This window comes from Polypterus senegalus, chromosome 15 (assembly GCF_016835505.1).
Source record: "Polypterus senegalus isolate Bchr_013 chromosome 15, ASM1683550v1, whole genome shotgun sequence".
NCBI lineage: Eukaryota > Metazoa > Chordata > Cladistia > Polypteriformes > Polypteridae > Polypterus > Polypterus senegalus.
The window spans coordinates 123592589-123608147 of record NC_053168.1 but is presented as its reverse complement, the minus strand read 5'-3'; the positions used below and the strand labels follow the sequence as shown (position 1 = coordinate 123608147).

General features: G+C 38.0%; 1 protein-coding gene across 1 annotated transcript in view; it reads left to right on the top strand.

Moving 5' to 3' along the window:
- cep72 (centrosomal protein 72) overlaps window positions 1-15559 on the top strand; it is a 33497-nt gene that overhangs the window by 6165 nt on the left and 11773 nt on the right. Inside the window, exons 6-11 of the mRNA XM_039737335.1 lie at window positions 333-505; window positions 3321-3394; window positions 4506-4551; window positions 9429-9635; window positions 12429-12646; window positions 14125-14224. Coding sequence (XP_039593269.1) covers window positions 333-505; window positions 3321-3394; window positions 4506-4551; window positions 9429-9635; window positions 12429-12646; window positions 14125-14224 — 818 coding nt within the window. The remainder of the gene's footprint in view (window positions 1-332; window positions 506-3320; window positions 3395-4505; window positions 4552-9428; window positions 9636-12428; window positions 12647-14124; window positions 14225-15559) is intronic.

Below are 15559 nucleotides of genomic sequence, written 5' to 3'. Positions count from 1 at the left end.
ATTACACGTTCTAATTAAAGTTACTGTTGTTAAAACTCGTATTAATCCATTTTTCTATTTCTTTTTTGCATTACCGGTTATATAGGTTACTTAGATACTATACAGTATGCCTCATTTGTTATACAGTCTTAAATTAAGTAAGAAAGAGTTCTGAAAGTCCAATTTCTATTTCATATTTACTGTATGCACTCCTAAATTGAATAGCTCAGATTCACTTTTCAAAGTTAGAGTTAATAGGTAAGATTTTTATTAAAAATTCTTAAATCGCATGATGTAATAATTTTGTTTATTCTTGTACTGTAGTTATTTTCCTTTATTTATTTTTTTTGCAGGGCTGGGCAGCCTAGGGTATCTTATGTAAGCTCACTTTCAAAAAAGTTATCTGCTATTGATGATGATGATGAAGCAGTTTTAAATCTTATTGCAAAATGTAACTGGGACCTGAATAGGCCTCCAACTATTTCGGGATCAGTTCAGAAGACGTTGGAAGCTGAACTCTTACAAAGTAAGAATATCACTGCATTTGTATAGAAAGAGTTGTGTTGGCCAGCTCTTCATTCTGTAGTCTTGAGCTGCAACATTAATCAGGTGAACACTTGTTCATGCTTGTCTAGTTTATGTGTGTGTGTGTTGTTGTTGTTATTTTAATGAATTGTGAGAAACAAGAGCTCTCTACCTTGTCGTAATACTATTAATAGTGCAGGGAGGTGGGTGTGAAGTAGTTGTAGTTCAACGGGTTTACTGTATCACGTCCCCTGTAGTCCACTTCTTCTGTCTCTTACTTGGTGCCCTGGTTTTGTGTTGCTGCTGACTGTAGTGCAGGTGTTAGTGGTGCTTAGTGGTGTTAGTAGTTTCGGAACCAAAAAAATCGTGAGTGGTCTCCCCTTGAGTTTCTCATATACTCAAACATGGGGGTGGATATTTGAGGAGTAAACTGCAAGACAAAGATTATATTTTTATATTATGTACATTCAAGAACCATCAACATCAATCCAATCAAATTAATAATACAGTAATCCCTCGCTATATTGCGCTTCGACTTTTGCGGCTTCACTCTATCGCGGATTTTAAATGTAAGCATATCTAAATATATATCGCGGATTTTCCGCTGGTTCGTGGATTTCTGCGGACATTGGGTCTTTTAATTTATGGTACATGCTTCCTCAGTTTGTTTGCACAGTTGATTTCATACAAGGGACGCTATAGGCGGATGGCTTAGAAGCTACCCAATCAGAGCATGTATTACATATTAACTAAAACTCCTCAACGATATAAGATATGCTTCCCACGCAGTGCTTGATTGTTTGCTTTTCTCTCTTTCTCACCCTCTCTGACATTCTCTGCGCCTGACGGACGGGGTGAGAGCAGAGGGGCTGTTTGCCTAGAAGATACGGACGCTCCTCTAAAAAATGCCACTTTATCACAGTGCTTCGGCATACTTAAAAGCCCAAAAGCACGTATTGATTTTTTGATTGTTTGCTTTTCTGTCGCGCGCTCTGTCTCTCTGACATTCTCTGCTCCTGACACGCATTCTTTGAAGAGGAAGATATGTTTGCATTCTTTTAATTGTGAGAAAGAACTGTTATCTCTGTCTTGTCATGGAGCACAGTTTAAACTTTTGAGTAAAGGGTGTTATTTTCATGTCTAGAGGGCTCTAATAATGTTAACAGTGTAGGAGAGTTTATAAGAGCTTAAAATATATAAAAATAACCATACAAACATATGGTTTCTACTTCACAGATTTTCATCTATCACGGGGGGTCCTGGAACGAGGAGGGATTACTGTATATTGAACAATTATTATAAAAGTAAAGTTGAATAAATCGGACTCTGCAGCTGCATGAATAAAAAAGTACCACTTCTGGTTAGTGGAAATAGCTCAAATGTTGATAGAAATATACGTTTTGTACCTAATATTTGTGTGCAAAATTTGGTTGACACAACTGAAAGCGTACTCAAGTATTCGTATTTACATACACACACACCCACAGACGTAATTCCAAAAACTGGTATTTTTAGACTCGGGCAGGTCTAAAACGTCGAGGTTCATCAAAATCTCTAAATCAGATTTTTGGACGATTATAATACTTTCCCTACAAGACAGTAAATCGAACTCGGGAGAGGTCTAAGACGTCAAGATTCATCAAAATCTCGAGGTTGAATTTTTGGATGACTACAATACTTTCCCTATACTTTGTATACGAGAAAGTAAAAATTCTGTGGTCTTATTGTTACAAAATCTTTCTTAACCCATTTCAACTAGCATATATACTTGCGTATAAGTTCTTCTGTGGATAAGTCAGGACTTAATTTAATTTATGTTTTTTTTCTAATGTCAGTCATATAAGTCTAATGCGGAAAACTCACGCTATTGGTCCAAGAGATTATGATATGCTAACGCCCACCTGAGAGAGTAACTACGGAGCACACAACCTTTTTTTTCTATGTGGGTGTGGCAATGTGTGGTATCTGCTCATGCTCCTAACCTCTCTCTCTCTCTCGTGCCTACGTGACCACACGGTAATACCAGAACCATTCTGAAGTGATGTTTGCACTGTTTTGTGTTTTTTTTTTTTATATCTCACACCCTCATACACCTTTATCGTAAGAGCATCCTTAATCTACGATGGAGCGTTCGATCAGAAGAAAATATGAAGCTGGTTTTAAATGAAACGTTATCGAAGTAGTGAAAGAAATTGGTAACTACGCTGCTGCAACAAAATTCAATGCATCTGAGAAACTGATGTGAGATTGGAGGAGGCAATAAGATGTAAACAAAAAAATAAAAAGAATTATGTGCCATATTTTTGAACGGACGTATAAGTCAGGTCTTATTTTATGATCGATTTTTTGGGTTTCAAGACCCGACTTATATGTGAGTATATATGGTATACTTCCCTTATTACTCATAGGTACTAATACATTATTAATCTTTCTTAATATCTTTTTTAAGTTAATGTAAAGATCTTTGAAAGAAAGCTTTTAATTATGATATTTGCACTACTGCACAATGTTACCTCAGATAGATGTGTGTATTTGGTTTTATACTGAGGTTAATTACTAATTGTCTTATTTCCATGAAGGTATACTTGATGTGCACAATATTATAACAAATATAGTGGAATCATAACTTTACTGATGGTTATCAGTATGCATTTCAAGAACTAAAAATTAGGTTTTTGTTTTTCATTAGTAAGAATTTCAAGTATATATATTTTTTTTTTTAATTTGCTAAATGTCTCTCCCCAGTTAAGAGCATGTCACACTGAAAAACTTTGGTAGATATAAAGTTGGTTTTTTTTTTTGGTTTTTTTTTATAGATAACTCAGGTGGCAATGAAGTTTTGTGTGCTAATGGGTATCAGTCATCAGAAGAATTAACTGCTTCAAAGAAGGTAAAATGAAATGTATGGATAACAGAATTGTGTTAAACTCCCATTCTTCAAATGAAAATAAAAACCTTTTTTATGTTCTAAGTAACCAAGTATAAAACTAGATTATAATCTGCTGTGGACACCAGGGGGTGCTCCAGCTCTCCAAACACCCTACACAAAGGCTTGGACACAAGTATAAAAGCACAATGCAAGTTTTTATTGTGGGGAAAAAACGTCTCAGTAATCGTTTTCCACACCCCAGCCACAAGTACAAGTACACAGCAATATACAGCACCCTGTAATACTCTGTCTTTTTCCTGTCACTCTCCGTTCAGGTCACTGCCTCCTCCACTCCTCCGTGCAAGCTTCATCTTCCATCCTCCCAACTCTGGCTTGATTCAAGTGTGTCAGGCAGCTGCTTTTATGTTACACCCAGAAGCACTTCAGGTGTTCCGAAGCTGTAGCTCAGAAGCACTTCCTGGTGAAGTGAGAGCCCAACAAAATAGGGCTCCACTGTCCCCACAGCACCCCTTGGCAGCACCCATGGAACCCAAAAGGGCCGAGCTGACAAACTCCGTCTCATGTTGCCCTGTGGGAATCTGTGGCAATGCCACAACCCAGGGGGTCTGCCATCTAGCACTCTAGGGGAGATAATGTCCTTCCATCTTGAGGTCATCACGGTCGGCTAAGGATGCCCGCCGTCCCTCACACCACTCTTAGTTTTAACTGTTTTTTTGTTTTTTATTTAAACAAGCCAAAAATGTATTTGTAATATTTCAGGCTTCTGCAAATAAAACAAGACAGAGCTGCAAGTCTTTACAAACGTATCAAGATTCAGCACAGGTTTTACTATACACAGAATGATTGTTTCCTTTCTGAAATAGTTGCTGTGAGTGTACTGTACATTAACATCACAGGTACCCTGGTGTTAAATTGAGATTTATCTCTAATAAAAGAATTCTGTTTACGAAAAACATTCTGTTCCATTAAGCATATTTTGTCTATAAAACTTTTATAACTACAGTATATGAATTATACTTGATTATTGAGATTTTTCATTTGAAATAGGACGCATGATTTTCATTTTTATGCTCCTATTTCTAATTTATTTTCCCTCTTTTTGAAATTTTAGGATTTTCAGAAACAAAGCTATCAGAAGCCTCTGGACACCACTGAAAGTATGTTATATTTATTTTTTAACTAAGGATTAATATTACCTGCTAACAGTTTATTCTTTGTTTATGTTTCTTCTTTTAGCAGGTGACAATCTTTGAAAGTGGCGCTCTATGAATGTTCAATTAGTAAATCAGTTTCATTTAAAACCAATGCCATCGCTAACTGCTACTGTAATAGTACACATGTAATGTTTTTGGTTTTTTTTCTCTCTCCATCTCTCACCAATCCTTTTTCTCATTGCTCATCCCATTCGGAAAATGAGCACAGATAAAGTACATACGAGTCAGAATGTATCTTATGCTACAACAAGTCGCCTTTCATTTTAGTTACGTTTTGTTGTGCATTGAAAGCTGTGAGGAAGAAAGAAAGATACTGGCATCATGACCTGGATGTCTGCCACAAATGAGAACTGAATATTTGAAATAATCCATCAGAATGTTTTTAAAGGAACACTCCACCCCAAAATTATTTTTTATATGTTAATTACCCCCAAAGTGTCTTGTAGAGATGGCAGAGAAAAAAAATGTAACCTCCTGTTTTCACTGAATACGGAAATAAAGCAGTTTGATAGAATGGCAGTCTATGATGACCAATTTTGGACCACAGCGAACGTTATTATCAAAAACATCCGTATAAAAAAAATAAATAAATAAATCTTGCGTTACTTGTGTTGCATATTCCATGTGCCAGTTATCCAGTCATTTGTTCACAACACGTAAAACATGCATGTTTTTCTAAAATATCTTCCTATATAATATGGTACCGTGGCTGTTCATTTGTCTGTCCAGGATATTAAATCGCCTGTAGCTCGCAAACCGTTTTACCTATTGACTTGAAATTTGGTACACATATACTACGTGACGTCTACTATCCGCTTTCGGGTGATGAATTTTATTACTCTTTTTTATTTATATTTTATTTTATTGTAGAATCAACTCTCGGCAGCGCGCAGCAGGGCAGCCGGACGGTACATGCGTTTGGGCGCCATTCTCGTTCCCTACCACCTTCATTAATCATTCTTGAGGCAGATTGAAGACTTAAGTGCCAGCTTAAGTGAGAAATTAAAGAAAACGTACTAAGTAATTGCAACACAAAAACTAACTTAATCAGTTTTAACGCAAAAAGATCATGACGAAAGAAGAGAAGAAGCGGGCCGCTAGGGTGAAGAAAAGAAGAGCTGCTCAGGAAGCAACAAGCGCGTCAGCCTCTGAGCAAACGAATGGTAAACGTACAGAGACAGAGAAAGAGAGTGAAAACCAGGAATGCTCACGTCAAGTGTATTCACTGCACGTTATCGTGCAGTACGGCGTTACTGGTTATTAAATAAATGCTTCTACAAAAATCTCCTCATGCAATAAACAAGAAACACATTTCTAATGGGATTGAGTTTCACTATGGACTGCCATTCTATCATAAACATGATGTACACTACTCCATGAAAATATTAGATTAAAACTTTTTCAGTCATCACTACCACAAATACCTGGGGTAAGCAGCATTATAAAAGGAAAGAAAAATCATTTTTGGGTGGCATATTCTTTTAATGATTTCTTAAAAAATTAGGATTTCCATTTAAATTTTACAGCTAGTCAGTAGGTGGCAGTAAATCATTTATAATACATCATTCTAGTGCTGCCTCATCAAGTATTTTAATATTTTTTAACCAGGCGTAAATCATTTATTAATTTTGTTCTAACGTACTGCACATCTCATATCATTATCTTTAAATTATACTCCTGTATCACAGAATTTTCTTGATAGCATAGTTTGCTGGTTTTCTCTTTTTCATTGTGGGACAAGGTTTTCCAATCTTTGCTTAATGCTGCCAGATTCACTAAGGGCTGTATGCATGACTACATGAAATCACATTGCCATTATTACGTGTTGTTTTTATGTTGGAATTTGAAAGATGAAGACTTCAAACTTTATAATCAAATTTATAAGACAGAGGCTCCAGACTTACTGCATATTTGAATACTGGATAAATCATCTTACTGGCTGTGCCCATTCTTATTTCACATTCATTGCCATTTATCTTTTTTTCTCATGAATCTTTAAAATATTTATTTTGGATGTTTTATTCCTTTTATCTTTTTTATTAATTTATTTTTTCAGTAATTTAAAAAATAGAACTTAGTGTCATTGTCTGTTATGGTAATGTATACTTCATACAGTTTCTCCATTCAAATTTTCCTTTAAGTGAATCATGAGAAGCCTATTCCTGCACCAACAATTAACAGAAATTGACTTCTTTGACATATGTTTCATACATCAGTAAGCCATACTTGTCAGGTCACCCTCTTTGTCTTATTAGTCTGTGATTTGCGTATTCTGATGATGCCCTTACCTCCGAGGCTGTGCCGTTTATCTCCTTTCTTTTCCATTTAGATTCTACTGAGTCCCTAACCTCCAGTTTTATAACTGGGCGGCAAATATACAGGCGATAAGAACCTGAACACAAATAGAAGAACATACACAGGCATGGACCGCAATAGAAGTAAAATCCTGCAGTACTTCTTTGTATTCCTTGCTCTGCGCTCCAATAAACACACGTTATCGGCAATACACTAATAACCCAATTGTGCTCCACTCACTTAGAATCTGGAACCAATGTAGAAAGCATTTTAAGACGGAGAAGCTTCTATCTGTGGCACCCCTGCAAGAGAACCACCTCTTTCAACCTTCACAAACATATGCAGTTTTTAATATCTGGAAAAAATTTGGAATTAACTTGCTTAGAGATCTTTATATAGACACCGTCTTTGCATCCTATGAACAATTACATTCCAAATACAAATTTCTTTCACTATCTTCAAATCAGGAACTTTGTTAAACAGAACCTTCCAGATTTTCCTCATCTTGCACCCTCATCCACGCTGGAAAAATATTGCTCAATCTCAAGGACTTAGACTCCATCTCTACAATATATAAAATCATTTTACAATCCCTCCCTTTCAAAGATCCAAGAGGACACTGGGAAAAAGATCTCTCAATCAATATATCAGAAAAGGAGTGGAAAGTAGCAATGCAGAGAATTCACTCGAGTTCCATATGCGCAAAGCATACAATTATACGACTCAAAATTATATATCGAGCACATCTGTCTCGACTAAAACTCTCCAAAATGATTCCAGGGCATGATCCAACCTGCGAACGTTGCAATCAAGTCCCAGCCTCACTAGGTCACATGTTCTGGGCCTGCACCAAATTAACATTATTCTGGACAAAAATTTTTAATTACCTCTCAGACAGCCTTGGACTCACAATCCCTCCTAACCCATTAACAGCTGTGTTTGGGGTTCTTCCAGAGGGGCTTAAAGTGGAGAAAGACAAACAAATTGTGATCGCATTCACTACACTGTTGGCACGCAGACTTATTCTGATAAACTGGAAGAACCCAAACTCTCCTCTTTTAAGTCAGTGGGAAACCGATGTGTTATATTATTTGAAGTTGGAAAAATCAAATACTCAGTTAGAGGATCCGTACAGACTTTTTTTCAAAACATGGCAGGATCTAATCAGTAATATTTTAAAATAAGTTTATAAAGCACAGAGAATTGATTAATTTAGGTATGTTTACAAGCCTTAAATTTTACGCCATTTGGTTTGCTCTCTTTCTCAGGGGTGGGGATCGATCTGTTCTTAACTCAATTCTTTTTTTTGTAAAAACTTGATTGCTATGTATGGATTGTAATAAAATGAATAAAAAAAAAAAAAAGATTCTACTGAGTCCCAACAGAGAAGCACAGCAGTTAATAATAATAAATAAATCAAGATTGTTACAAAAAAGTTAAAAACTAAATAAAGGTTTTTAAGATTGCAACAATGAGAAAGGAAATAACTAGCTTGCATACTATGGTCAGATTGCCAACAAAGAAAGAATAACAAAATCACTGGCTGGCGAGGATGCTGGGAAAAAATAATGAGGTTTTATCTTAAAGGCAGGATAACTGAACAGGGATAATACCAAGTATAGTAAGGACTAAAGCCCCAGTCTAAAATGTAAGGTGGCTCGTCCACATTTCCACAAACACTCCACTGCTTGCCATCTTTTAATATAAGAAAAGGCACCTTCCTCACTTCCTGGTCAGGCATATTTGAACTAAGATCCTGAAATCCCCAGTTACATCTCGGCAGTGCCCACTGTTGATCACATCAGGACAGTGCTTGCATTTCTTGCACACTCCTGTATACATCTTCTTTTTGGATTTCTGGCTAAACTGAAAAAGATCAGATGCAAAAGTAAATTTATGTGAAATCCAACCTGCATCCAGTCCTGCAAGCAGGTCCTCCAACTGGCAAGGGAAAATTTGGGGGTTCGTGGCAGGATTGGCACTCCAGCCGCAGTAAAAAAAAACAAACAAACCAAAACTTCACACTGTTCCATTCCATCCAGACTAGTGTGGCGCTCTGGTGTCACCCGTTGCACTGCTTCACTTGGGTGCTAATTTGGATCCGGAGGTGGTTGGTCATGTGGAGGGTGTGTCAATGCGCTGAATCAGTTTAATTAGTTGGGATGAAGGTCATTAGCTTTCATAAATTACTATGCATATGAGCTACATTGTGTCTATATATCAAGTTTGAAAGAATGCATTCACCTTGGATCCATAATAGACATTGTGAATTTTGAGAATAATATTCACCTGTTAGAGTTTATAAGCTTTAACTTTCAAATTAAAAAAAATTGCACTTTCTGAAATGATTTGCCCTCTTCCTGATAAGGTGTCTCCATTTATTGAGCATTTCTTTTTTTTTAAGAACTGGCCAATCAAAATTTAGAAACACTAATTTCTGCCAATGCTTTGTTTAATTAAATTAATTTATTTAATCATTTATTTGCTTGCTTACCTATTTAATTATTTATTTACTTATATTCCAGAGTTCCGACACCAGTCTAATCTTCCTGCGGCCAAAGCCACATACAAGAAAGCGACAGAGAATGGAAAAAGAACTGGTGAAGGAATACGGGTGACCTTCACAGATGAGCAGCCAAAAGCATCACGTTTGGATACAAATCTGAAATTTCAAGATGAGGCTGAAGCTTACTATAAAATCACAGGTCGGGGGCACTTCACACCACATCCAGGTAACGTACCGGTAACCATCCATCCATCCATCCATTTTCCAACCCGCTGAATCCGAACACAGGGTCACGGGGGTCTGCCGGAGCCAATCCCAGCCAACACAGGGCACAAGGCAGGAACCAATCTTGGGCAGGGTGCCAAGCCACCACAGGACACACACAAACACACCAAGCACACACTAGGGCCAATTAAGAATCGCCAATCCACCTAACCTGCATGTCTTTGGATTGTGGGAGGAAACGTGAGCGCCCGGAGGAAACCCACGCAGACACGGGGAGAACATGCAAACTCCATGCAGGGAGGACCTGGGAAGTGAACCCGGGTCTCCTAACTGCGAGGCAGCAGCGCTACCACTGCGCCACCGTGCCGCCCCGTACCGGTAACAGTATTTCAAAATCGAATAGTCACTAGTGGTTTAGCAATCAAAAACAGGAACAATTACAATAAAGTGCTAAGAGAGCTTACATATCATCCTAATTTTCATTAGCTACTCTTACACAGGTGATAGATTTGTGCTTCACTTCATATTGCATCCATAATGGCTAACACAGTACAACACCCTACTTCTATAAAAATTTAAATAGACTGCTGTTGTAAAGTTTACTGCTGAAAAAAAGTAAAGGAACTCTTTTTAATCCGAGTATAGCATCAAGTCAGTGAAACTTCTGGGCTATTGATCTGATCAGTTAAGTAGCAGAGGGGGTTGTTAATTGGTTTTGGCTGCTTTGGTGTTTATGAAATGAACAACAAGTGCGTTAGAGGGGCAACAATGAGAGGACCCCCAAAGCAGGAATGAATGATTTAACAGGTGGAGTGAGGCCACTGACATATATCTTTTCTCATCTGTTTTTTCACTCATTTTGCATTTGGGTACAGTCAGTGTCATTACTGGTAGCATGAGGTGATACCTGGACCATACAGAGCTGGCACAGGTAGTCCAACTTCTCCTGGATGGCACATCAATACATGCCATTGCCAGAAGGTTTGCTGTGTCTCCCAGCACAGTCTCAAGGGCATGGAGGAGATTCCAGGAGACAGGCAGGCAATTACTGTAGGAGAGCTGGACAGGGCAGTAGAAGGTCCTTAACCCATTAGCAGGACCCACTGGTATCTGCTCCTTTGGACAAGGAGGAACACGATGAGCTGATGTGAATGTCTCTGACCAAACAATCGGAAACAGACTTCATGAGGGTGGCCTGACGTCCCCTAGTGCTCCTGTGCTCACTGCCTGGCACAATGGAGCTTGATTGGTATTTGCCACAGAATAGCAGAATTTGCAGGTCCACCACTGGAGCCCTGTGCTTTTCACAGATGAGAGCAGGTTCACCCTGAGCACATGTGACAGACGTGAAAGGGTCTGGAGAAGCCATGGAGAACGTTATTCTGCCTGTAATATCGTTCAGCATGACCGGATTGGTGGTGGGTCATTGATGGTCTGGGGTGACATATCCATGGAGGGACGCACAGACCTCTACCTTTGGAGTTGCTGCAATGAATTTATTTATATATATATATATATATATATATATATATATATATATATATATATATATATATATATATATATATATATATATATATATCTCAAAAATTACGTGGGAGAGGTGGCTAAGTCATTGTGGTCAGGAGGGGGGTTATTGGGTGTAAAGTCTTGTTTATAATGAATATGTTATACTGGTAGAGTAATACTGGACATTAAGCCCGTTACAATAATGGGCGCTAGAACAGTAGTGCATAAACATTAGTATGAACAGTCTATATTAAATGTCAAGGGACCTTGTATGTGCTGTAATATGTGTCACTGTATTGTGTGCCTTTAATTTTCTCTCTCAGTAATACTGGTTTGTATTTCCGTAAAATGCCTGTAATTTTGTCTGACAGTAATACAGTGGAACCTCGGTTCACGACCATAATTCATTCCAAAACTCTGGTTGTAACCCGATTTGGTCGTGAACCAAAGTAATTTCCCCCCATAGGATTGTATGTAAATATAATTAATCCGTTCCAGACCGTATGAACTGTATGTAAATATATTTTTTTAAGTTTTTAAGCACAAATATAGTTAATTATACCATTGACTGCACAGCGTAATAGTAAACTAAATGTAAAAACCTTGAATAACACTAAGAAAGCCTTGAACAACATAGAAAACTAACACTGCAAGAGTTTGCGCTATAGCCTTACGACCTGCTCGCTAAAAGCACTTTTTTTAATGAGTTTTAAGCACAGAGAAAAAAATGAACATTTGAAAAATCCGTAATTTAATAAACAACCAAGAAAAGTAACATTGCAACAATGCAAGCGTGCGCCTGTGTGTCTGTCTCTGTCGCGGGCGGGCGGGCGGGCATACGTGTCTGTCTCTCGCGCAGGCCGGCCTGCCTGCGTGCGTCGCGTGCTTGTGTGCGTGCGTGCTTGTGTGCCTGCATGTGCGAGCGTGCTTGTGTGCGTGCGTGGTTGTGTGCCTGTCTGTGTCTCGCGCGGGCCTGCGTGTGTGTCTGTCTGTCTGTCTGTCTGTCTGTCTGTCTCGCGCTCACGCACCTGTGTGTGTGTGTCTCTCTCTCTCTCTCTCTCTCACTCTCTCTCACTGCACACACAGGGAATGCACAGGAAGAGACTGAACACGTGCCGTGTGGCACTTCACCAGAAGACACACACACACACTGACACCTGGGCGCACACGGGTTTTATTAAAGAATATATATATATATATATATATATATATATAATATATACTTATGGCTAAAGAAAATTTTGGGTGTGCTGAATTTCAAGCACTTCTCTTCTTATTATTTTAGGTTTGTCAGTGTCTGATCCTGTAAATGTAGAAAGGCCACTTCCACACCCTTCCAAATTAGCAGCTTCACTAGCTAATGAATCTCCTGCTTTTTTGATGAACCAGAATGGGCCCTCTGGAGGAAGGGAGCAGCAACAGACCATACCTGTCCATAATGAGCTTCCAAAAAATGAAACAAGAGCTGCTTATTCGTATACCAGTCAGCTCCCAAGGGATAAGGTACGTAGAAACGATGTGAATGTGTGTAATAGTATATGTCTAAGGAGGACATTTATAGTGCCAATGAGTAGATTTAATAAAGATTTTAAGGGTCTTTAATTATATGGTACTCTATATTAGATTTAATAAAGCTCTCTATGTATATTTAAAATCTATATTGGGTCTTCAGTCGAGATCCATGGTGATGGAGCTTGTTAAATTCTGATTTTCATTATATTCAGTTATGATTAGTAAAGTGCACTCTTTAGCCATAATAACCTTGGAGGTCAATCATCACTTTGAAAGCAGATAGTAGACGTCACGTAGTATATGTGTACCCAATTTCAGGTGAATAGGTCATACGGTTTGCGAGCTACAGGTGATTTAAAATCCTGGACAGACAGATGGACAGCCACGGTAGCGTATTATTATATATAAAGATAAAAGCCTTCAGACCATATGCTTAGAGGTCCTCAGGCCTCAGGTATCCCTGCGCTACCAGGTTTTCTCTGTTAGTTAAGGGTCAAGTAACTGCCAGGACATCTTTTCATTATACTGAGGAGCAGGGGACCATTTATAACATAATAGGTCTCCCTGCCACTACCTAGTAAGTTTGAAACTACTATTCACTGTCATTATTTGAACATTCTGAAGTGGTGATGGTTCAGCCACACTAACACATCCAGGCAAGCAGTGGTTGTCAATGTAGGGTTAAGTTGAACTTCTTCAAGTCCAACTCCCATCCTGAACCACAAGGCTGCTCCTGCAATGCTGGTGCCAACAAGGTCTCCTCCACATAGTTTCTTAATGAGTTTTATATTCATTTAAGAGGAATTCATCCTCTTAATAATAATACCCTCATATCGGTCAGTTTAATTTAAGCTACTGGTTAGCAGCTGCAATTAAAATGTCATTGAAGTAGTCCATGAATAAAGAGATATCACATAATGTAGTTCAAAATCAGATACATTTTACTACATTTCTATCAAATATATACCCATAGTTGATTATTTGGAAGCAATGTAATGATATGAAGGGAAAGTGGCAGGAATTCCAAATGGATTACTTAGCAGTTTTCCAGTTCTTCTTATGTAGCCACCGGGTGCTTGGATACAGTATTTAGTTTGTCCTCATTGTAAAGCCGAGGAATGCAGACACAATTTAATTCATCTTCCATATACAGTAAGCTTTAAGCTGTCAGATACTCTCCTGCTGTTAGAGTAATGAAAATGGTATTGTTATTCTTTTCCGCTTGTAGTGATGAGTCAGAAGTACAATAGACAGTCTAAACACAGATCAGTAAATGGCTGCCTACTTTTCTTCAAACATCTTTGTTATTAATAAATTAATTTTTCATTGTCATTTTGTGTCCTGTGTTATTTGTAATTAATATTGCTCTTTTGGAGGGCACTTTCTTGTTGATCACAGTATTGAGTCCTGGTTTTCAGAATAACATCTTGATTGTTACTATTTAATTCTTATTTCTTATGATTTTATAGAAATTCCATATCAATCCAGTTCAATTGGAGCCACTTTTGGACGTTGTGGATAAGTACTGGAATGGCAAGAAGTCACTACATTGCAATGAAAAATTTTTGAGTAAGTGTAATCTGTTTGAGTTTAAATTGCATGGATTTTTCTTTGTTCCAGATTTTAAGCAGTTTGCCTTACCTACAGAAAACAATAATGCATTTTTTGGAGCATGCTGCAGGTTCGGGAAATTTATTGTAAATCCAGGACTCGAAAGTGTAAATCCTGGCCAATATCAAATAGCAGAGTCTACGGGCAGCATAATGTAATCTTTTTTTTTGGAAATGTCATTGTGGCACAGTGGCTTATGCCGTTGCCTCAAGGATCTAGCATTGGTTTAACTCTCGGGCCCAACCATTCCCATGCCTCCAAGGACATGCAGGTTATGTTTATTGGTCATATTTAAGTGAGCGTGTATATTATTATTATTATTATTATTACTATTATTATTATTACTATTATTACTGTTAAGTGTATATTAGCCCCATAATTGAATGGCAACCTACTGTAATAGTACTGGGTTATTACTTTATAAAACAAAACAAAAAAAAATTGCTAGTTTGTAGTATACTAAACCTTATGTAAGGAATAGCCTGTAAGCCAGGGTGCAGTAGTGTCATGAAGTTATTTAATTGGTTGAAATGGGAGCAGGAAATTCAGAAGTAGATTAATAGAAAGTCTCAGAGCAGATCGCCCTCCTCATATATAAGCGAGAAGTGCATTACCAAAAAGCAGTGTCACTTGGAGAGTGCAAACATCAGTTTTAGGGTCAGCACTCTGTCCTTTTCATATTTGTAGGAAGCCTTTATTGCTGGGATATGATTTGGGTTTATTTGGGACATGCATTTTTGTAAATTAAACATAGTGGGATATTTTATTCGATTACTTTTTCTTGGTAATGTCAATAACCTACATAGAACATATACAGTTTTATTTAGTGGGTATTTAAAAGTACATAAACATTAATGTACATAAAATGTAAAATATCCCATAACGTGTGTGTTATATTTATATATATATATATATATATATATAATTACACACAGTGGAACCTCTAGATACGATCACCTCTGTATACGAGAAATTCAAGATAAGAGGAAAGTATGAGCGAAAAATTCGGAGCTAAATACGAGCATTGGCTCACGTAACGAGCCACGGGCCAGGCTGTGGTTATGCGTGACGCGTTTCCCGATCCGCCTCGACTCAGGGATTCATCCAAGCTGACGCTGCCAGCCCGTCCGCTCACTCAGTGTTCCTTGTTCTCCCATAGCATGAGGATCAACGCGTTTGTGTACTTGTGATTTCATTGTTTCGCTGTATAAGCGTATCCAAAAGTATCGCGGACATGCAGACGGAGAATAGGAGACGATTGCCCTCAAGAGGAGAGAGAGAGACGCGCGCGAG